Below are 22,024 nucleotides of genomic sequence, written 5' to 3'. Positions count from 1 at the left end.
CCTAATAAAAACCCAAGTGTGCAGCTTTTGCAGGGCTGGTGTTAGCTTTCACGGTGTGCTGCTCTCTTCTAAAGCTGTTGCGCAAGAGTTGTATGTTTAACATTTCTAACCAGCCAAAATTGCTCTTTATATTTGATCAGGAATAATTTTTTTTACCTTTGAACCTGTTGCAATGCAGGTTCAAAGGTTACCTGGGTGCAGTGTTGACTGTTTATTAAAGCCACACACTGATGATTCGGGGCTTAGTCCTGCCACAGGAGCTGGGGAACCACCAACCCTTGAACACCCACTTGGAGTTGTAAAGCAGCGAAGGACACAAGCTGTACCAGCCCCTCCACCCTCCTCCAGCGCTGAAGGAAGGTAAGCAAATCTCTCCTGATCAGAGCCCACGTTTCCCAAGTACTGGGCTTCCCGCCCCTGCAGAGAAGTACTGCAAGTGGGATAATAGCCTTACTTTGCTGCAACGCCTGGATCCAATGCACTCTTCTCATCACACTGTGTGCTGTTAAAGGCAACAGCTGTGTAATTGGCTGCATGTTATTAAAGAAGCAAGTCTGGGCTCAGGGGTGGTACGCAGAGAAATCACAGCCTGAGTGACAGCAATCACCTGAACACTCCCTGTTGCTATAGACTGGCTGCAAGTGGAAACCTGACTGCCGTCCAGGCTGAAGCCATTTTCTTATCAGTTTGTTAGTTATGTCTATTTAAAGATACAGTGCAGAGAGTACCAGTGCCAGGCTCCCATTCAGACTCATGTTTAAAACAGAGTTCCAGAAATAGAAGAATCATTTGGTTCCACAGCATTGCAGGCAGGTTTTGAAATCCTGTCAGTAAAAACTTGTTATATGCTAGATCATTTATACACACAAGCTTATTGGCAACGTTACTACAATAGGACCTTAATCCCTAACTAAGAACACAGAAGTTGGCTATAATGCCTTTTTTAAGGTTTTAAAAGCACAGATCTTAGAGTATGGCATACCAGACTGCTGCCATCGCCTTGGTACAACTGCTTGGTGTACCTATAGAGATGGAGCCTTCTCCAAGCTCTTGCTTGTGTACAGAGCTGCAGCTGTAACAAAGGAGAGGATAGCGGAGACAAAGATTAACCAGAAATCAAGCTGCAAGTAAGAGAACTGGCAGAAAGCATGCTGCTCTTCCAAGTCCTAAGCCCATCATCCTGTCCATACTACATTCTCTGAGGAACCCACTTATGCTCTGAGAAGATTATTTTTGTCCCCGTGCAGTTACTCTGCTTTACAAAAGCCAGAAGGCTGCCCTTGGAAAGTGTAGCAGAGCAATAAAGAATGATTATTTTCATAGCATTAAGAAAACAAACTGGAATTCAAAAACCCTTCAAATGAAGTGAGCCCACGCTTCCCACAGACTCACAAAATTTAGATCCAAGTCTTGAAGTGACAACAGAGAAAACTCTACACTGAGCTAATGCTTCCCCTTCATTTCTTTACATCCTCTGCTATTTGCTATACGTAGATGGGCTATATTGGCACTTTGGATAGCAAAAGCTCATGTTGTGCCATGACCTTAAGGTTTATTATAAAAGCTCATCTTATCCATCCTGTGCGAACCTTTTGTGACAGTGACAACAGAAAGGAAACAACTTGAACTCTCTGTACACATACTCTACCTACTGCTTATCTTAATTTGCTAATGGGTTTGAAAGATGCAGGTGTACATTTTATATACATGCACAAAAAGAAGCAAAGGTTGAGTTATTCATGACTCTGCTTTATTTTTTGGCAGAGAATTACTAGCAACAAAGGGATTTGTGCCTCATAAAAATCTGGAGTTTATTCAGATCATTTGAGGCAGTATCAAAAATGAAAAGCCTCCAAATTTGCATGTTAATTCTTATGCATACTGAGGAAAGAGCATCAGCTGTATTCTAATTTATGAGCATTAAACAGAACCAATCATTAAGGAGAAGCTATCCTCCCCAAGGCTTTTCTACGTGCATCCCTTAATCCAACTTATGTTGGAGCTGCGAGACCCACTGAGTCCAAGCAATGCAGTGTAACCTTACCAGCTCAGGGACCTCTGCATCACACGCTGGGCTTCTGGCAGGCCAGGCACGACAGTGCTGAGGGCATGTTCTCTCGCACCCGCAGCCAAAGTCAATGCATCTCAGATGATACACAGCATTGCTACCCAACAGCTGATCAGAGACAGGGCAAATTCACTGCTTTTTCTCTTCCTCCTGGAAAAATAACAGCCTGAGGCCAGATATCTGAAGGGGGAAAATCCTCAGAGAGGCACTCAAAGAAGGTGATAATGGAGCTGGCTGGACTGGGAGCCTGGCCTTCTTTCCCTTCTCTGTAAGAAGCACTGCCTTTCTCTAAGCGTAAGTGCACCCTGACTGGCACTATTAAAGCTGAAGCTCACAGCTTCACTTAAATGCCACAGTAACAGGTCTGGGTAGGCAAAGCCAAAGCCAGAGGAGTTTCATGCAGAACAAGCTATTTCGTTTTCATCTTCATGTAAAGATTACAGCAAAATCAGTGAATTAAGCCTCAGCTTCTCTAAAAATATATCATCTGCATTGTTAAATAATGCCACAATTACAGTGTAAGTTAGCTTTATGTGAATAGCATAAAGTTTACAGCAGCAATAAAAACATAATTGCAATTAGTAGAGGCTATGTGTTTTAGCAAGCCAAGGTCCGGGACAGGTTGTATTCTGGATGCAAGTACATGCTATGTTATTCCGTCCCAGCTATAGTTAGTCTAGCTAAGCAGATTATTCTGAAATCATACAGCATAGAAAAACTTTCAGATGGGTAAACTGTTAAGTGGGAAAACAATTCCAAGATCTTAGGTCAAGGCACTAAAGAAGGGAGATAGGTGAAGCTACTGTCTTCCCACTCCTCCAAACCTGCTGCAAAATTCCAGTTATATTAGACAAGCATCGGCGAGAAAAAGGGAAAATACAGCAGCTATAAACTTTTAAACAAAGAAATGCAACTGTAAAACCATAAAGAAAATCCCTGTCATAGCAGGAAACAAAACTGAAGTTTGAAATGTGATTCACTGTTACCTTGTGCAAATAATTGCACATATGTAAATCTATACTACAGCAGAAAGAACTAGGTAGCTTTGGGGGGAAAAAAAAAACAACAAAAAACCCACCAAACCCCACCAAAACCAGCAGCAGAAACAGGGATCTAGCCGACCAGCAGGTATGTTACAGCAGTAGAGGAGAAATACTGTACTCAAAGCATTTTGTCAGTATTACAGGCTACAAAGCTCTACTCAGCTTAACGTACATGCAGCTATAGAGAGAAAATTGCTATTGTTGAGAGTACAGCTTTATACACAGAGAAAATAATAGCAAATAGATTATAAACAATAAATGATAAATATAATTTCAAAAGGTTTGGGTATACTTTTCATCAAGCTCTTTTCATCAACAAACAAAATACTCAACGACTTCCCTCGTGGTTTGTTTTTTTTTTTTTTTTTTTTTTCCCCTAACCACTTCAGTTCCCCCATGCAAGTTCCTCCCATTTACAAGCTCCCTTCCCAGCATGCTCTTCTGCTTGCTGATTTATTTAAACCAGGAGAGGGAACTAGCTGTAGTTTTTAAGAGGAGTGTTACCTAATTGGTGTTGGTTTGCTACTGTGCTGATAAGGCTCCTTTTTACTTAAGGAAAAGAGGTTGGCTTCTCACCCCATCTTCACAATGGTAGGTGTTTTTGATCTCTTTTGTTTGGGTCTCAGCTTTGTATTTGCTCTGAAATATTTTCTGTATAAGTAATGAAGTTCTACTTTTATTTGTTTTATTGCTAATGGGCTTGCTTGTTGTTACTCACATGGGCTTTACTATAACCTATGTGTAAGTAAGTACAGTGATTAGCTGCAGGATTCAAGAAAATGAGTTTCAGGAGCCTGCTAGGAAATCTCTGGTAGCGTGCTACCAATTAGATGTTAACCTTTGGCTGAGTTAAGTTCAGATATGTTTGCTCTTTGCTCTTCATAATGAAGTGCTGTAATAATATGTAGTGATAAAAGACATTAGAATCTAGAAGTTTTTAGTGCTCCCTTTTCTCTGTGTGGCTATGTAAGGTGCTTAATGATATTCTAGCTTTCTTAGGAGTTCTATGTGAATTTTCAAGTTGAGCTTTAGTTCTAGCTCTTTAAACTATGCTTGTTGTGTGTCTAGAATTAACTTCCTATTAATATAACGTTGATGTATGCATGTTTTGGAAGAATGTGATCCTGTATTATCTAATAGGTTAAACAGTAACAGAACCCATTATACTGACTATTTTTAAAATTTTTCAAAACTTCAAAGGGCTAGTTGAATGTATTCTACCTTTATGAGTAGGTAGTTTTCAAGGAGAAAACCTGATATAAAAAAAAAATATGAAAGCTTGGCTTTTCCATTTATCTGACAAAACTACTTTCAGTACTAAGCAATGTCATGGTGTCATTGCCCTCCTGATGGAGGGACAGTAATATCAGACATAGTAAAATTCTTTATTAAAAATGGCCTTTCTATTTAAGTATACTGAAAGCCCGAATCCAATAGGTTTCATGCGCAAGGCCCAGAAATAGCCTGTAACATGCTGTCTGAAACCACAGAGCACTATACTTCCTGAAAGTACGTTACTGAGGCCTCATTCTTTCCCACCCCCTAGCAGAGTGCTTCTCAGCAAAGATCAAAGGGTACTTGAACTGTTTGGCTCTGACTTTCATAAGAGGTACTCTGAAAGCAAAGCCTAACTAAGGTGTATCTTAGGCTTAATGCAAGTTATTGTGGATTTTGCTTTGTGGTTTTTACATGGCTCTGTTCAGCTGTCACTGCTGAGCTTTTGCACTTTAGCTTCCCTCTAGATGCTAAAGTTAGATGTTCCTAAACCCTGCAGAACACAAGACTTCTCCTTGCTGCAGCTGGAGGAAGATGGGATATAATGCTTCCAAGGAGTAAGAACTGGCACGGCACAGTGGCTCACATCTGCAGGACACCAGGCAAGGGCTGCACTGTGTAAGCAAATGTAAAGAGTGAGCTACTGGTGGTTAACTAACTAGTGACCCCAGTGTAGTTGGTTGTACTCTTCTCTTCCTGCTTGGAAAGAGTCAATGTTACCTCACTAATGCTGATCAACAAGTTCTCATGATCACCTCAAAAGCACATGCAAACTGTTTCTTAGGTGAACTTGAGACAAAGAATATAATTCTAGAAAACATTCTCCCAGGCATTGCATGACCGTTGCTTCTGAAATTGTGCAAGTATTGGAGGCTGTTTTGCTGTTTGTAAAGAACTACTGTGATGGAGATGACACTGACTTCTTTCTTCATACTTATGTGCCTGGAGGCACAAAGCTCAGTCACTTTCCAGTGGAGAGAATCTCCTGATGTGGAGAGAATAGAGAGTAACTGTCCCATTCCTTCTAGCTAGTGAAGGACTCGCTGTAGAGGTTGGGGCAGGGGCAGGGGGGTACAGTAGAAATGAGAACATGTACTCCTGAACTCAAGGCTGTAAATGGTATCACTGTAATCTCTTCTGATAAAAACTAAGCCTTTGCACTCCAGAGCCTAGTGCATCTTATCCCTGACCATTGATCAGGGCAGACAACCTAAGTACACTTTAAGTGTCTAGCATCTTATTGCACAAGAGGCCTAACAGGTGGTTTGAGACATCCTGTGCATTTTGTATCTTTCTGGTCACTGGGAGCCACAGCTTGAGTAACACACCCTATGTACTTTGATAGGAGTGACTAAAGCCCATCTGAGGAAACATGGTTGGAAAGTAAAAGCGAAACAGTCACTGTTCTATTCATAAAGTAGGGGAATTGAAAATAGCCTTTCAGATACGAAAAACATTTTTTTGTGTGTATTGCAATCAAGATCTAGGTATCTGTGCTTTTTTTGACACAGCACTAACTTCTGTAGCTTTAAAGGATGTTAGGTTTGACTCTCACATGTATAGTCTCATTCAGTGCTGTAAGCAGGCTAATGAGGACAGTTACTAAAAAAACCCCCAAACAACCTAGAAGCAAATGAGCATACAATACTTCCCAGGCTTTAGAGATAAACTTGTCAACAGGTCTTTAAATTAAAAGTCTGTTTGGCTTATAACTGAAAATCATCCTTGACTTGCTATAGGGATGCTGGTTAGGTTACACTGAGATTAGACTACTGTCTGGTTTCTCTTTCTTTCTATGCGAGAGAATTGTGGAATCAATTCAGAATCTGAAGGCAAAAGCTTTGCTGCATTTAAGCATCTTCAGGCTTTTCTCAACTTGATCAGGTGTTCTCTCTGGACTTTGAGTTCTCTGCTCAAACCGCCATTATTCTTCAGGGCCTGATGTTCAGTCTTCCTAGATGTCTTGGCACAAACTGCCTTGCATGTGAGTCAGTGAGGAGATAAGAATACCCTGACAGAAAGACTTTCAGTGACTTATCTACTGCTACATGGAGCATTTGGGGTTCGTTGGTTCTCTGATCCTTACCACAAAAAGGTCAGACAAGTGTCCTCTGTTAATTTTCTGTCAAATAAGTCCATGTAACAGACAGTAGCTATTTGTGACAACTGCACTGATCTGTCTGATTAGGCAGTGTTAACACTAAGCAGTGTTAATAAGTTATAGTGGAGGACTTGATGCTATAGACATGATTCTTAGTTCTGTTTATTACTTCTAGCATGATACTCTAAAGGCAACCAATCCTTCCTGGTTTCTAGGAAATTGTCTTAAAATTACTATTAAAATGAGCACATGAGAGCACACTTCAGCCATTAAAACTGGTACAGCTGTACAGGCATGTGGTGTCTTCAGTTGCCTGCATATAGCTCTATTCTCTTACTGCTGATTGAAAATTTCATGTCCAGGGAAGAGTCATCTGAAATGCACTGACTGCAATCTCCTTTTGGCCCATCTGGGGATGGAAAAAGACTGGAAAATAGCCCAAGCTGATTAATAGTAATTGAAATTCAGGGGAGTTGAACATGAGTACTCTGGTATCCCTCTAAAAAGATGTGAGATGAGATGTGCCAAGGTCTAGTTTTGCCAACTTCTAACAAGCTAAGCTTCCAAGATACAAATGGTGCAAATGTGATTTGCTCTCTCATTTGGGTCTAATAGTGGGCTCTGAGTTAAAGGAATAAAGTTTGTATATCCAACTCCTCTTCATGTTGGAGAGTGGAGATGCCTCTACCAAGCTGCCTCAGTGCTCATGCTATAAGAAAGTGACTTGTTCCTCTTAACAAAAGAGGAAGTGGCTGACACACCATAAACCAGATAGTGTTTAATCACCTACAGAAAGCCGTTTACTAACTGCTGCAGTAATGGGTTACAAGGCCAAATGTACAAATCATGAAGAGCAGCTGATTGCCAAATTCACTCTATTAATAATCTTCAGTCTTCCAACAGAGCAGTGCTAGAACCTAAACTGTCAAGTGGCTTTGCCCTGAGTGTAAACTTGATCAGCAGACCTGGTTTTAGGGGATTCTTTTTCTTCAGGCTCAGTTGATAAAGGCCCAAAGGAAGGGTGATATCCTGTGCTGCAGAAAGAGCAGGCTTGTGCTTCCTAGGTTTGATATGCGCAGTGACTGGAACTGTCAGTCAGTGCAGAGTGGCAAGGGCAGTTCCTGGCTTTATTGCTGTAGCACAATTTTTTTGGACTTTGAATACATGAAACCAGGGTCAGGAGTTTGAAGGGCACATTGTAATTAAGGCTGAGAGTAGAAAAGAGGTCTAGGGAGTTGGTATTTTTCAGATATGTAGGTGACATACTTTTGGCAGCTTGGACTTGATGACAAGCCTATGAGGTAACCTTTCTTATCCAGATGCTGAGTGGGCAAAGCATGCCTTCTTTCACCAGAGAACACATTAGGATTGCTGATTAACACAGCCAGTGGAAACTGAAAACTACAAAACCATAAACCAGATACGGGTGATCTAATTCTGGTCAGCGGGGGCTCAGAGACCCAAATTCTGACTTAGGGGTCTGGCTGAATTTACCAACTGTTTGGAAAATACCTTCAGCTTTCTTGGAATTATAGTTAAAGGGTAACTGGAGGCCATTGCTCCAGAATGCCTGGTAATCTTCTTGTATAGGGATTTAGTCAGTTGCTAGCTGACATGCTATCTACTGACCAGGTTCCCTTGATTCTCTATGAAGAAATTTGAAAGGGTGTGGTGATTAATGTTGCAAAGTGTGATGTGTCATGTCCTGCATAACTATTTAGATACTAGCAGAGGTAAGTTGGTGAGATCGGAGTTGATTCAGACAAAAAGCAGTCACCTGTGCTACATTTGTCTTGGCCATTCAATCTTAATCTCTAAAATGTTCTAGTATGTTTAAAGTACTTGTTTCGAAGGGAGGAGGCTGAGGTAGATGTCTCTGTCTCTTATAAGAAATCCTGCATTCTCAGTTTTTGCTTCCCTGCCCTTGAAGGAAGAGACTCTGGAGAATGCAAGCAGCAGAACTGCTTCTGTATTTCCCAGCTAGACTTCCATTGCACACATTGACTTCCAGGTCACCATTTTCTAGTGCAAAGTAACTTTCACAGTTTTGACTTGTGCCATATCTCACGCTGAACACACTTTCACTATCTGAAATGCTTGTCCAGCATAAACCCTGCTTTCCAGTAAAAGCAGCTGATCATGAAGATGCTGCTTGTCCTGCAGACTTATATATGTAGGTGTAACAAACATGCAATTTAGCAATAACCCTACTATTTTAGCAATACCCCCTCCTGTTGGATAGCTATAATATTGAGGAGTTTTCTTACTTCCACTACTCACATCACTAAACTGTAGGCATTTTTTGGTTATACTTGATTTGGGAAATTATATACTGGTTTTCCACAGGCAGATTTTTACTCCTGAATAGGAAGAATTGACATCTGTTCCTTGTCTGACTTATCAGGCTTCAGCTTTTTGTGGAGGTGGATGCAGCATGGATTAAGATTTATGGGGGCAGGTGACTTGAGATCTCTAAAGAGGCTTAAAGCATTGCATAAGCATGCTTCATTATTGTACCAAGATTCTTTAGGAGCAAACTGCTGAAATGATTTGTAGTATTGCTTAACAAACTACTTAAGTAACCATGGCTCATAGGTAGTGAGTGCTTCTAACTCATGTCTACTAAACCTCCTGTTTGTTTCAGGTTCAACTCTGGCTCCACTGATCCAGCACAATGATCTGGATACTTCAAGTCTTGTTCTCACCGCTCCCAACACCAGCATTGATTAGTCTTATTGTATTTGGAGCTGGCATCTTCCTGTGGGTGATAAGCAGGCCAAAACCTGTTTTGCCTCCTGTTGACTTGAACAAGCAGTCAATAGGAATTGAGGTAATACTTACTCTGCTTGTGGGCATGGACTATTTTTGAGCTTAATCTTAATACTGATCCATTCTAACTCTGTGTATCGGTGGAAACTCTCCTGTCTGATATACACAGCCTTCTCTCCCAGGTGTACAACTCAACAGCATGGTGGGGAGAAGAGAAGTCTTAAGACACTAAGAGTAAGAAACAGCAGCTCTTGCCAACAGGGTGAGGTGGGCTTTTTACCAAATGGCCTTGGCTGTCACTGACTTTTTTTCTGTATTTTAAATGCTTTGCATCAGCTGTGAGGCTGGTGCTAGACTTCATATAACTAGGCAAGTGGTAGCACTCAATCTTAGCAAAGGTCTCTCTAATAACCCGTAACCGAATATTAATCTAGGCCATCTAGAAAATTCCTCTGCATATGACTGAGTAGATCAAAATCAGGAAGGAAAATGAGACTTCCTTAACAATGCAATGCTATTGAAATGCTTTAAAAGGGATTCTTGGGAGAATGGCTGAGGAACAAATGACATACTGCATCTGTTCTGCACTGTTTCATAACTATGCTCTGTTCCTAGGGAGGAGCCAGAAGAGGTGCACTCTTGACAGATAATAACCTGCTTTCTTATTACTTTGAAGATGGTAAAACCTTGTATGAAGTTTTGCACAGAGGACTGCATGTTTCTGGTAAGCTTTGCATTTGCTAGTTAGTACTAGCCTATCATCACAAGTAAATAAAATCATTCCAAGCTCTTTTGCCTTGCCTCTTGTCTGTAGGAAGCTTAAGATGGTAGAGTTCAGTGAAGAGTCAGCAGATACTAAGCATCAGAGGGAGCTGGGGGGAAACACCTCTGCTTTGTCTTATGATGTGGGTTTTAGTGTAAAATTACTGCCTGCTTACAACAGGTATGAATTTCTGCACATGTGACTTCAGGGGTCCCATGCATGGAAATATGTGATAGCTTGCAAGCTATTTCAATCTCACGTGGGTTGTGAAATGGGAAAATATCACCAGATCTTGGAAGTATTGCTTGTTAAGGATAAAGCCATCAGTCTTACAATCTTGGTTTGGGCAGAGTGCTTAACTATGGACACTGTGCACTTCCATGCTCCATGCAGTTAGCTGGATGTCTGACTCAAAATATTGCCCACTTAGTGTTGCCTGAGCTTTACAATTGCTTTTCTGAACTCTTCCATTAGGAAATGGCAGCTGTTTAGGCTACAGAAAACCCAACCAACCTTATCAGTGGCTGACATACAAACAGGTGAGTATTGTACATGACAGATGATTTAATTTGGGATACTGTCTGGTAACACTAAAGTGGGGGAAAACTATCTTACAGGTTTTGGACAGAGCTCAATACCTGGGATCAGGGCTTCTGCAAAAAGGATGCAAACCATCATCAAACCAGTTTATTGGCATTTTTGCTCAGAATAGGCCAGAGGTAAGCAACAAATAGAATATTCTTTCCCAGAATATTCTGACACCTTGGGGAGAGGGGGGGGGTCTGTACTTAAATAGCTTGAGGCCACATGAGGAACAATCAATCACAACTGGCTTTTCCCTTCCCAGTTCCCTTATTACTGACTGAGCACATACCATGCCAGGCATGTAATACAATGATCTTGAACCATCACTACTGTAAGAATGTCACGGACGTGCTCTTACGCAACTCCTACTACTAATGTGTGCGTGGGCTAGTCAAGCTGTATGAAATCTGTAGGTAATCCTGTCTTGTAAACTGCTAGTTTTCCTTAGCTGTACTGTTTTCTCTCTTCAGTGGATCATTTCAGAGTATGCCTGCTACACTTACTCAATGGTTGCTGTTCCACTCTATGACACTCTGGGGCCAGAGGCCATTGTATATATTGTTAACAAAGGTAAATATTGACTTCCACTATTTCATAATGATTTCTCTAAGAAGCTTTGTTTTGAGAAGGCTGAAGTTCAAGGGAATTTGATACAAAAATCAGAGTAGCTTTAACCTTACTGCTCTTATACTTTTATAGACACTTAATTTCTGTAAATGAAGCTGCTTTGCAGGGGACATGGTTCAATGTCTAGAAGCAGCCAGGGGGCTTCCTAAGTCTCCTAGTGTCTTGAGTGCAAGTCCACTGAAGACCTGCTAGATCTTGTGGACCATTCTGCAATCAAAATGCTCAACTATTTGCTATTTGAGGTTTTGCAATCTTGAACTCCCGCACTGCCAAACAATCAGACAATGCAGACAGGCTTGCATGCAAATTAAGACTAGGTATGTGTCTCTGATTTAAAGTTGTAGGATGTAAAGAGTGGAGGAGGGAGGGGTAAAGATATGCCTAAATCTGTTTAATCTATCTGGTTAGGGCCTGTTCTACAGAAGCAACAACTAGTGTGCCATCATGGAAGAAACTGGTGAGGAAGCTTGAATAAACCTTCCAACTTTCTTCCCCCAGTCTTAGGGGAGATATGGGGGGGGGGGCGGAAATATCCACTGCTGTTACAACGATCTGGGATCCAACCTATAAACAGGATTTGCCAAGCAAAATCACTTCAACAGTTATGCTGGTGAACCTTGCAAACAGGTCTTGCCTTGGGACTACATAGCTGTGACTTACTAGGCTAACTGGGAACCAGCATGTTCAAGCAAATCCAATTCCTCTGCTGACTTAATGGGAAATCCTTTTGTAATTGCATACAACTCTCTTGCATGTGCAGGGAAGCTGAGGCATTAACTCAAGAATTTTAGCTACCTCTTACAAACAGGTCTAAATTTCTTTAGATTTAAGGAAGATGGCTAAACCTAAACAATCAGTGAGGACAATTCTGAGCTTTTATGGCAATACCACAAGTTTAAATGCCTATCTATCTTGACTGTGACTGAAGATATTTGTCTTCAGTTCCTCAGCATTTGCCGTCACTTTGTATAGCTAGAATCTCAAGTTTGCCCAATCAGTAGGCCATGGTAGGAGGAGCCTTCGTAGCACTGTAAGCCAGACACTGAATCCTATGAACAAATGCAAATGGCTTTAGAACAAACCAATGCTATGTTCTAAATGTATGTGCTACTGAGCTGTCACTCACTAGCCTCATGTCTTCTAAACAGACTTCTGAAATGTAATTTCTTTTCTGTAGCTGACATAAGCATAGTGATCTGTGACAAGCCTGCGAAGGCACAGATCTTGCTTGAGAACTGTGAACAAGAAAAGACCCCATGTCTGAAGACTATCATTCTCATGGATCTCTTTGATAAAGAGCTCAAGGAGAGAGGAGCTAAAGTGGGAGTTGAAATTCTAGCACTGCAGGAGGTTGAGGTAGGTGACTAAAGGCTTCTGCTTGATCTTGCAGAGGAATACCTTGCCAGGTAGACATCTGAACCTTCTCTGGCAACAATGACACTTTAATGTAAGCATTATCCAGTTGTCACACCTGTACCTGAGATCTTGATGAGCAGTTGTTTTGAAACTTGATATATCTAGCCAAATGGACTTGCAGAGTTCAAACCATTGACTAAAGTTGTGTCCATGTGCTGTGGACAGTCAGTATGCATTAAACTGAAGACTTCCTTAGCTTAATTCATGGTGCAGTTGTAACAGGATTTATCAGGCTTCTAAGCTGGCAGTTGAGTCTAATTGCAATGGTAAGTGTGAGTTACTGGCTGCTTTGACATCCCAATACTAGGCTTAATCTTCCAGATATGATGCATAAATGTAAAGTATAAGAGATGTGGCCTACATCAAATAAAATGAAATATCTCCACTCAGGACTTCCAAATTCCTTAAGTAGTTCTGATCACTTTCTACACACTGAAATTCATGCTTTCCACAACCCCAGGAGTCAGCTTTTCCAACTCGTGTGTATTAAATTCAGGAAGACCAACATCTCTCTCTGAATAAGACAGAGTATCAAGAGGCAAAGTAAAAACAAGTGTTGCATTTGAAATGCAATTACCTATTCATCTACTGTTGTTGCACATTTTTTCTGTTGCAATTGTTAAACTGCGTTTTCTCTCTAACACAGGAGCTGGGAAGAAACAACATCAAAGAACCAGTTGTAAGTATCTCTGTGGAACAGTTATAAACTTGCAAAACTAGTCTCAGAAAAGACCTCTTGCCATGCTGTTAGTAGAGGAGGCTGGCAGGATTGTTTTGGTATCTTGTCTTGCTGTTTCCAAACAGAATTCCTGGTTCATCCCACTTTAGGAAGTGTATGTAAATACTGATAAGCAACATAATCCTTACTCTGTTGACCTTACATGGCTTTTTCCCTCTAGCCTCCTAAGCCTGAAGATCTTTGCATCGTGTGTTTTACCAGTGGAACCACAGGTAAGAGAATATGTAGTGATGCTTCCTCACTAAAACAATCTCCCTGTGCTGAAAAAAATAGCTTTCCAGCACAAAAAAGGAAATGCTAACAACACAGAAGTAAAACAGTAAATTAGAACAGTGTCAAGCCACTACTGCAATTTCACTTGGGACATTGTCACTACAAGTCAAGTACACTAGGACAAAGCTTCTTAGAGCTGGGGGGAAGAATAGCCAAATTCATGTTGTCTTACCCTATGAAAAATACAGTCTTAATGTTAAAGAGATTAGTTGTTTATCTGTGTCTGTATTCTGATCCACAGGGGCTAGACAAACATCTTGTTTCAGCATTCTCTATGCTACTCCTAATTACTCTGCTGTTTAAGTATACATTTCCTTTATATAATACCTATAGCTGAAAGCGCTCAAGATGAGGCATATTTGTGATCTCTTAAGACAACGCATACTCTGACTGAGCCTAATACCAAGATAGTTCAAACTGAGCCAGACAGACATGGGAAACTGACAGCAGAAGCAGTCAGAGCCACAGCTGACTTTGCTCGATCTTTCCAAAGGTAACCCTAAAGGAGCCATGTTGACACATCAAAATGTTGTTGCAAATGCTGCTGCCTTCCTTAGAAGCACAGAGGTAAGCTACTGCTAATGGTGATCTCTAGGCTATGTCGCTCAGTCGTGAAACTAGCTTTAATGTGGGCATTTTCTGCAAACCATTCACTCCCAGCAAACTCATGCTTTCCTAAGTGCTCGTATTTCAATGGGACAATAGTATTGCAAGAAAGTTGGTTTAACCTTGAACAAGAACTTCTGTGCAGAAGTCATTCTAGAATGAGTCAGTCCTAAATGCCAAGAGTACTAAACTACCCTATATTTCAAGTCTTGCCAAAACGTAAAACTAATCTTGATCTAGTATGGCTGAGTTACAGCTGCAAATTTTGAAGAGGTGATAGATGAGCCTGAGTTGCTTCAGTCATTTGAAGTGTCTATTTCAAAGTACTCAAATGGATCCAAACTTTATTCACTTTCTACTTAAGAGTAACTAACTCAAGCAGGCATAGGGAGTGCTAACCTACTTCTATTTCTTTCCCCTCTAGAACACAGTTGAGTGTACAAGTTCAGATATCACCATGTCCTATCTTCCCTTGGCTCACATGTTTGAGAGAGTTGTACAGGTATGTACAGATGTAGGCATCTGAGCTTCTATAAATCAAATTATAGTAAAAGGTATGATAGCCTTCTGTATTTCCTCAAAACCTATTCACACAAGAACTTTCTTACCACTGGGCACTCGAAATCATGCTGCTTTCCATAGACAAATAATTATGGCTAATGAAGCTAGGAATTATCCTTGACTAAGCTTAGTCTGGTCAATTTTTAGACTGTGATCTACAGCTGTGGAGCAAAAGTAGGCTTCTTCCAAGGAGACATCAAGTTGCTAACAGATGACATGAAAACGTTGAAGCCAACGATATTTCCAGTTGTACCAAGACTGCTCAATAGAATATATGACAAGGTATGTGAACAATTTTAGCTAAATTATCTTCGTGTTCATATATCTAAGTAAGCGTACAAGTTTAATATTGAATGCATCATAACATCACCACTAGTTAATTACTCCTTAGCAGGAAAAATTCTTTAAAATCCTTTCTGAGGAGATAGAAAGAGTCCTGGGACCAGGAGTATAAGAACAGTGTATCCAGTCATGACTGGGTTAAGTCTGTTAGTGTTCAGAGACCAAAAGTTTGTTTACTTTTGGAATGCAAATGAAGCAAGTGCAAAGCTAGAAGGATCCCTATCCCTCAAAGCTATGGCTGAAGTATGTCAGCAGTGACACAAAGGAGTATTGCCCCTTGGTTCATCTCCTAGACCATGGCAGTAGTGAAGACAGACCCTAGAACAGCAAAGTAAGATATGGTGCCTCCTAACAAAGCAAGAACTGGAGGTACAGATGTGAGTTAAACCCAAGAGTCACTGATACTTTTCCTTGCAGATACAAAGTGGTGCAAAGAGCCCAGTGAAACGTTGCCTGTTAAACTTTGCTGTGATTATGAAGACGGCTGAAATAAAACAGGGCATAATTCGAAATGACAGCATTTGGGATCAGCTAATCTTCAAAAAAGTTCAGGTAAGTTATTCCAAGTGTAAGCAAGCTGAGCAGTGTAGTATTGGAGGATCTGATGACTTCTATTTCACTTGTAGGAAACCATGGGTGGAAGAGTGCGTATAATGGTAACAGGCGCAGCCCCTATATCTCCCTCTGTCCTGACATTTCTTAGAGCAGCACTGGGCTGTCAGGTAAGCTGAGGTTTTTTTCTTAAAGTAAGACCTGTTTGATTGTGTCCAAATAAGTGACCAATGATACAGCTGTGGTCCAGCCCAGCTTGTTCCTGGGGAGATTGCTGTCAGTCTTCAGTATTTACAGGCTGCTTGATCTGAGTTAACTGTAACAGGAACAAAATTCTGCAGGGCTGGCTTCAAAATACACTACCAAAAAACTATCCTGTAGGCTCTAGGAAGAGGAATAGAGCAGCAGAAATAGGAACATGCAGCACTCAAAGTGAGGCAGCTGCCTCTGAGCTTTGTGGCTTATCCTGACAGTTAATGAGCTCCCAATGTAGTACATTTGAGAACAGAGCTCAGAGAATGAGGTGACCAAAGCAAGGTTTGGATAGGTGAACTTGAAGGACATCTCATTACATCAATAAGACCAAGAAGTCTTAAAGGCTAAGATTGTCTTGGCTGCCTTCCGAAGAAGACGACTTGAGCACGGGCATAGTTGAAATTGAGCTCTTTGAACATCAAGTCTGTGGTGTAAAAGAATATTCATCCTTTCTCACACAGATCTTTGAAGCTTATGGCCAGACTGAATGCTCAGCTGGATGCACTTTCTCGGTGCCTGGAGACTGGACAGTAGGTATGGTAGCTGAGACTTGGAAACTCTTCCATAGCTGTCAACAGAAAGTGGCACTCAAGCTTAGGTGCTCTACTGCTTTTAGTTCAATGAAAGTTAAATCCTGGGTACTTAACCTCAAAGTGATTCTTGGTAGCAAGTCACCTGTATGCTTAATAGGTAATTCTTGACTCAAGTAGGTGAGGATCTCTTGTGTAAAGTGACATAGGTCAGCTTAGACCCTGTCCCAGTGTACAGGAAAGGAGTGTCTGTACAGAGCTGAGCAAACTGGACAAGGACTTCCCAAATGGCTTTAAGAAACTATCTTTAGCTCCCAAATAACTTATTTTAGTCATAATTCTTTGAGTAAAACATCAGACATGATACTTGACTATTTTCCTGAAGGACTACCTGACCTTGAAGATTTAGCGTTCATCTTACCCAATATTAAAAACATCCTTGCTATTCTAAATTCAAGCTCAAGTCACCATCTTTGAGAACACAATAACTGCAGAGCATAATGAGGATGAAATGCAAACGAATACCAGCGTCTATGAGGGGTTCTGTGAAGGCAAGTGTGGTATGTGGTTGGTGTGGCTGATTACACCAATAGATGGCTCTAAGCATTGAGACTTAGCTGCTACTTTTCCTGCATTAACTGTCTGAAAATGGCATTACAATAACTTTCTTGAGCATTTGGTGTCAGACGCCTTTAAACAGTACTGGTTCTTGCTAAAGCAGTGAACAAAGAGCCATTAAGTACTATCACTGAAGTCTTTCATGTGTAGGGGGCACCTAAGTTCTCGCATCTCACTTCAAGACCTAGTCTTTCTAGCTTTAGATCAAATAGGGCCAACTGCTAGCAGAATCCCCAAAACATAACTGTCCTTGGGTTTTTTTTTTTTCTCTTAGGCCATGTTGGAGCCCCTCTGGCTTGTAATATCATAAAACTAGATGATGTGGAAGAAATGAATTACTTCTCTTCTAACAATGAAGGCGAGGTAGGTAACATCTCCTGTGTGTGTCAGGAAATACTGAAATATAAGACTTGGTGACTAACTATGTTCTGTGCTTGCTATAGGTCTGCATTAAAGGACCAAATGTGTTCAAGGGTTATCTGAAAGACCCTGAGAAGACAGCAGAAGCACTTGATAAAGATGGCTGGCTCCACACTGGAGACATAGGGAAATGGTTGCCAGTGAGTAATTGCTTAATACAAACCATCCTTGGATGTGAATTCCTGGCTAGTTTACAGTAATCTGAAAAGCTGGAGAAGTGAATTCTAAGATAAAAGCCTTACACGGTATTTTGTTATCATTCACCAAGTAACTCCAGGCAAAGCTCCAAAGACCAATTAGGTTACAAGATCTCAAATAACACCTGCTAGGCCAGTAGTTAAGACTGTCAATTGCACTGTGAAGAACAACAAGGCATCTTGGTTACTGTCAGACAAGAATAAAGAAGCTCTCTAATCATCTCCTGAGCTAAATGGAGAAATTAGACAAAGTGCCCCATCTCTCTGTAGAGAGCAAAGACCAGTTCCAGACTAGCATGTGCCTTCCATAATAGGCTTGGTTTTGTTGTATCTTCCACTTCTTATAGAAGCAAGACAGAGACTTGAAACTAATGGCCTCCACCTTTAACTTCTAGAATGGAACACTGAAGATCATTGATAGGAAGAAGAATATATTTAAACTTGCACAAGGAGAATATATTGCTCCAGAGAAGATAGAAAATGTCTATATCAGAAGTGCTCCTGTAGCCCAGGTCTTTGTACATGGGGAAAGCCTGAGGGTAAGTGATGTTAGGAGTGGGCATCCTGCAAGATTCCTCCCACAATGAGTTCTGGAAGATCAGGGCACAGATGTATGCGTATACAAGAGTCCTTGAACAAGACCTGTTCCTGAGAGTGCCATGTTTATAGGAATATCCTTTCAGACCTATAGCCTTCCCAACTGACACCAAAGAAAAGGAGATCTTGGCATCAGGTTGCAAGCTGGGTAAAGGCTAATTACATACTAGCAGAGGATTAGTATGTCAGGTCAGCTCTGTACAGTTTAGAATCATAGAATGGTTTGGGTTGGAAGGGACCTTTAAAGAAGCTACTAAGAAGAGAGTTAACTCTGTCCCAACCGAAACCAGGACAGTCACCTAGTCCAACCCCCCTGCAATGAGCAGGGACATCTTCAACTAGATCGGGTTGCTCAGAGCCCTGTCCAGCCTGACCTTGAATGTTCCCAGGGATGGGGCATTTACCACCTCTCTGGGCAACCTGTTCCAGTGTTTCACCACCCTCATTGTAAAAAATTTCTTCCTTATTATCTAGTCTAAATCTACCCTCTTTTAGTTTAAAACCATTACCCCTTGTCCTATCACAACAGGCCCTGCTAAAAAGTTTGTCCCTATCTTTCTTATAAGCTTCCTTTAAGTATTGAAAGGCTGCAATAAGGTCTCCCTGGAGCCTTCTCTTCTCCAGGCTGAACAACTCCAACTCTCTCAGTCTTTCTTCATAGGAGAGGTGTTTCTCCACTCCTTTGTCACAGAGGTGTCACCTGTGCTAACAGCGGCAAGTCTGTAAACCAGCCAAAAGTAATTGCTGGAGCATTCAGCACACATAACAAACTGCGTTAGTACTTCAATTACTGCTGTCAGAACTCAGAAGTGACTTGAAACTCCTTGTAGCTACCTTCCAAACTCTGGAAATGGATGGGCATGTAGATGTGGCTTGTTATAGAGGCACTGTCCACAATCAACTTCACACAGACAATCAAAGTAACTTCAGATGCCTTATCTTGGTCTCAACATGACTACTTCCACTTGTTTTCAGTCTTTTCTAATAGGTATAGTGGTTCCTGATCCTGAGACGCTTCCAGAATTTGCAGAAAAACTGGGAATAAAAGGTTCCTATGAAGATGTCTGCAAAAATCCAGTGAGTGGCTTTATGTTTTTAGTCGGTTATAGATAGAATTTAATTCTGAAGTCCAATCTTGCATTACTCTGACTTCATTCTACCCACCTTTTTTGTAAATTAAACTGGCTTAATGCTGGAGGAGTCATGCAAGCAGCCTTACAGTAAAAACTGGAACTAAGTATAGGTGTCTTTTGATGTTTCAAGGGCTATCACTGCTTCTTTTCCAATGAGAAGACAGACATGACCTTGTAGTGGCCTTAAGATGAGAAATCTTGAATGTTGAAGTATCTACACGTATTCTTGCCAACCTCAGTTTTCACTGACTGGGCAATGGGTATGGTCTTGAGTTGCAACTACAAAATGGCAGCTTTACCCACTCTGCTCCTGCTCTGTTGCTTCTAGGCACTGAAGAAAGCTATTTTAGAAGATATGGTCAGACTGGGGAAAGAAGCTGGCCTTAAATCCTTTGAACAAGTGAGTACTTCCAAATCCTGCTTGTCACAAGCACCTGTATTACTAATGCAATGGCTGCGAAGTCTTCATTCCTGTTATTGACTGTGCCAGTATGGGACCTGAGACAGCTGCCCCAGACAACTGAAGCAGGCAGTGAAACATTGACTGGCTGCCTGTCTCTTGACCAAGAGACAGGTGGCTGTACAGGGCAACAGTAGCAATTGCCATGAGATGGAGTGGAGGTTTACCATAGGCTGCAGGAGCTGTACTGTAGTTCCAGCCTATCTTCTTGCTGTCAGCCAAAAGGAGTTTGACTTGCATCAGAAAACAGTTTTTAGTTACTGGAGTTCCTGAGACTATGTGAGTTCTTGCACGGAGCTTAAGAAAGCTGGGAAGAACTGCTGATTGTCCTCTAAGTAATTATATAAAAGTGTCATGTGCTAAATTATTTTCTTTTAATAGGTTAAAGACCTGTACATCCACACAGAGATGTTCTCTGTAGAAAACGGACTCTTGACACCAACACTGAAGGCAAAGCGAGCAGAGCTTGTTAAACTCTTCCAGAAGGAGATTGAGGCCCTCTATTCAAGCACGCAGGAATAAGCGGCCAGTTTAAATTAAACTGCATGGAGTATCCAAACAAATCTGTGACACTACACGACCTATGGAGAACACAGGCATGAGTGGAGGGGAGCAAGGAGAACTTAAATATATTGTTTCTGATATCCTGGGGAAAATTACTTTCAGATGAAGATGGCTACAGTATAACTGACAACTGGCAGTGTTCACATCTTGCAGGACTAGGTAAAGCCAGAACTTTCATCTTCCTGGGAGTGTGACTGAAGTGCAAAAACATTCAAGAGCCTCAGCCTCTAAAAGGCAGCTGTATCCACTTTTCACTGTGAAAAGCCCATCTTCTTTTCCTGCTCCAACTATGAACTCCATTGTGATCTTTTGTGGATTGATCTGCAATCAGACTGAACTCTTTCATGCAGTTACATATTTTGGGGGGGGGGGGAGATATTTCAAAAACCAAGTGTGGGAAAATAACACTTCAGTTTCCATTCAAGCTGTCACAATAAGAACTGGAGCTTAACATCTGTTTGGCAAATACAGAAGTGAATTTCCTGTTCCTAGCCCTGGACCACACAGTATAGGTTGTTTTTAATGAAAATGAGTAGTCTGGCATTAACTGGTTTATAAAGTATATGTGGCTAAAGCAAACATAGTACAGGAGGCACTGGATCAGTTTTTGCACATGTTCTCAAATGCAATGGCAGTCATAAAGCCTCCACACTTATGAATCTGAGCCTGATCATAAGTGGGAAACTTTAGCTGTCATTCCTAAGGACATAGGATACAATAAATTGTAACTACACAATCAAACCAAAGCTTGTGTGACTTGTTTCTCTGCTGCAACCAGACTGCAAGGTTTACTGCTGCCTGATTATGTATAGCTGCAGCTAGAACACAACTGCTGCAGAAAGCTAACTTGTTTCCTATGCTGTTGCTGCTCAGTCACAGCTTAAGCCATGAGGCAGGAAGATAGTGCCAGACCAGATGTTGCTCCTCTGCTCAACTTTCCTTTTCTTGTAGTAAGGCAATATGTGCCAAAGTCTTCAGCATAAATTCATTCTTCCAGCTCAGCCTATCAATCACATGAAATAAGGCATCAGATAACATTTTTTAGGGCTAAAGCTGCTTCTTACAAAACTATTTAGGCAAGATGAGTACTGTCTCTATCTTTAGAAACATGTCTTCAATCAGTGTATGTATTTAATGCTCTCTGTATTTAATGCTGTTGGTCAGATATCCCAAAATGAAAGCAACCAGTAGATTTGTTGGCCAGGAAAGACCCATCCCTTACTGTGAAGCATCTCTAGCTTTGACTAGTAAAAACAACTGACCCAATTCTGTTTCTAGTCTAGGCCCAAAGACCTTGACAGTCGTAAGGTAATTGTTGTGTCACTTATTGTGCTTGTCATAACCTGAGGCTATAAAGGCTTCCAAGACTCTGAAAGTGCATGTAACTATGCTACTCATCTTTCTCATGCTTCCTTAAGGCGATGTGACTTAAAAGTTACTGATGGCTTAATCTTTTCCCCCAGGTGAGACTGGGGAGAAAAAAAAGGAACCAGAGGGAAGAAGAAACGTATATTGAAACTGGTTTTGGGT

The 22,024-nt window shown here is 41.2% G+C and overlaps 1 protein-coding gene across 2 annotated transcripts; it reads left to right on the top strand.

The window, feature by feature from the left end:
* Positions 1-9,147: 9,147 nt before the first annotated feature.
* Positions 9,148-20,522, top strand: ACSL5 (acyl-CoA synthetase long chain family member 5). Of its 2 annotated transcripts, XM_050898699.1 has the most exons (20): positions 9,148-9,317; positions 9,872-9,980; positions 10,494-10,558; positions 10,637-10,738; positions 11,075-11,174; positions 12,409-12,587; positions 13,294-13,326; positions 13,547-13,598; positions 14,153-14,226; positions 14,690-14,767; positions 14,974-15,108; positions 15,586-15,720; positions 15,795-15,890; positions 16,437-16,509; positions 17,398-17,486; positions 17,567-17,683; positions 18,136-18,279; positions 19,313-19,414; positions 19,799-19,870; positions 20,312-20,522. In XM_050898699.1, exons 1-20 carry the CDS (start codon positions 9,162-9,164, stop codon positions 20,450-20,452), a joined length of 2,052 nt encoding a protein of 683 aa, XP_050754656.1. In that variant the 5' UTR covers positions 9,148-9,161; the 3' UTR covers positions 20,453-20,522. The 2 variants fall into 2 exon arrangements, with proteins under 2 accessions (XP_050754656.1, XP_050754657.1); XM_050898700.1 differs by lacking the exon at positions 19,799-19,870.
* The last annotated feature ends 1,502 nt before the right edge of the window (positions 20,523-22,024 follow it).

Source organism: Gymnogyps californianus, chromosome 6, assembly GCF_018139145.2.
Source record: "Gymnogyps californianus isolate 813 chromosome 6, ASM1813914v2, whole genome shotgun sequence".
NCBI lineage: Eukaryota > Metazoa > Chordata > Aves > Accipitriformes > Cathartidae > Gymnogyps > Gymnogyps californianus.
The sequence above is the reverse complement of the archived record's forward strand: the minus strand, read 5'-3'. Positions and strand labels throughout refer to the sequence as shown.

Bases quoted from the DNA above. Each gene is read 5' to 3' on its own strand.
- ACSL5 (XM_050898699.1), top strand. From the start codon at position 9,162: ATGATCTGGATACTTCAAGTCTTGTTCTCACCGCTCCCAACACCAGCA. The intron at 10,739-11,074 runs GTAAGCAACAAA...TTCTCTCTTCAG, and splicing joins TTGCTCAGAATAGGCCAGAG to TGGATCATTTCAGAGTATGC. The intron at 14,227-14,689 runs GTAAGCTACTGC...TTTCCCCTCTAG, and splicing joins CCTTCCTTAGAAGCACAGAG to AACACAGTTGAGTGTACAAG.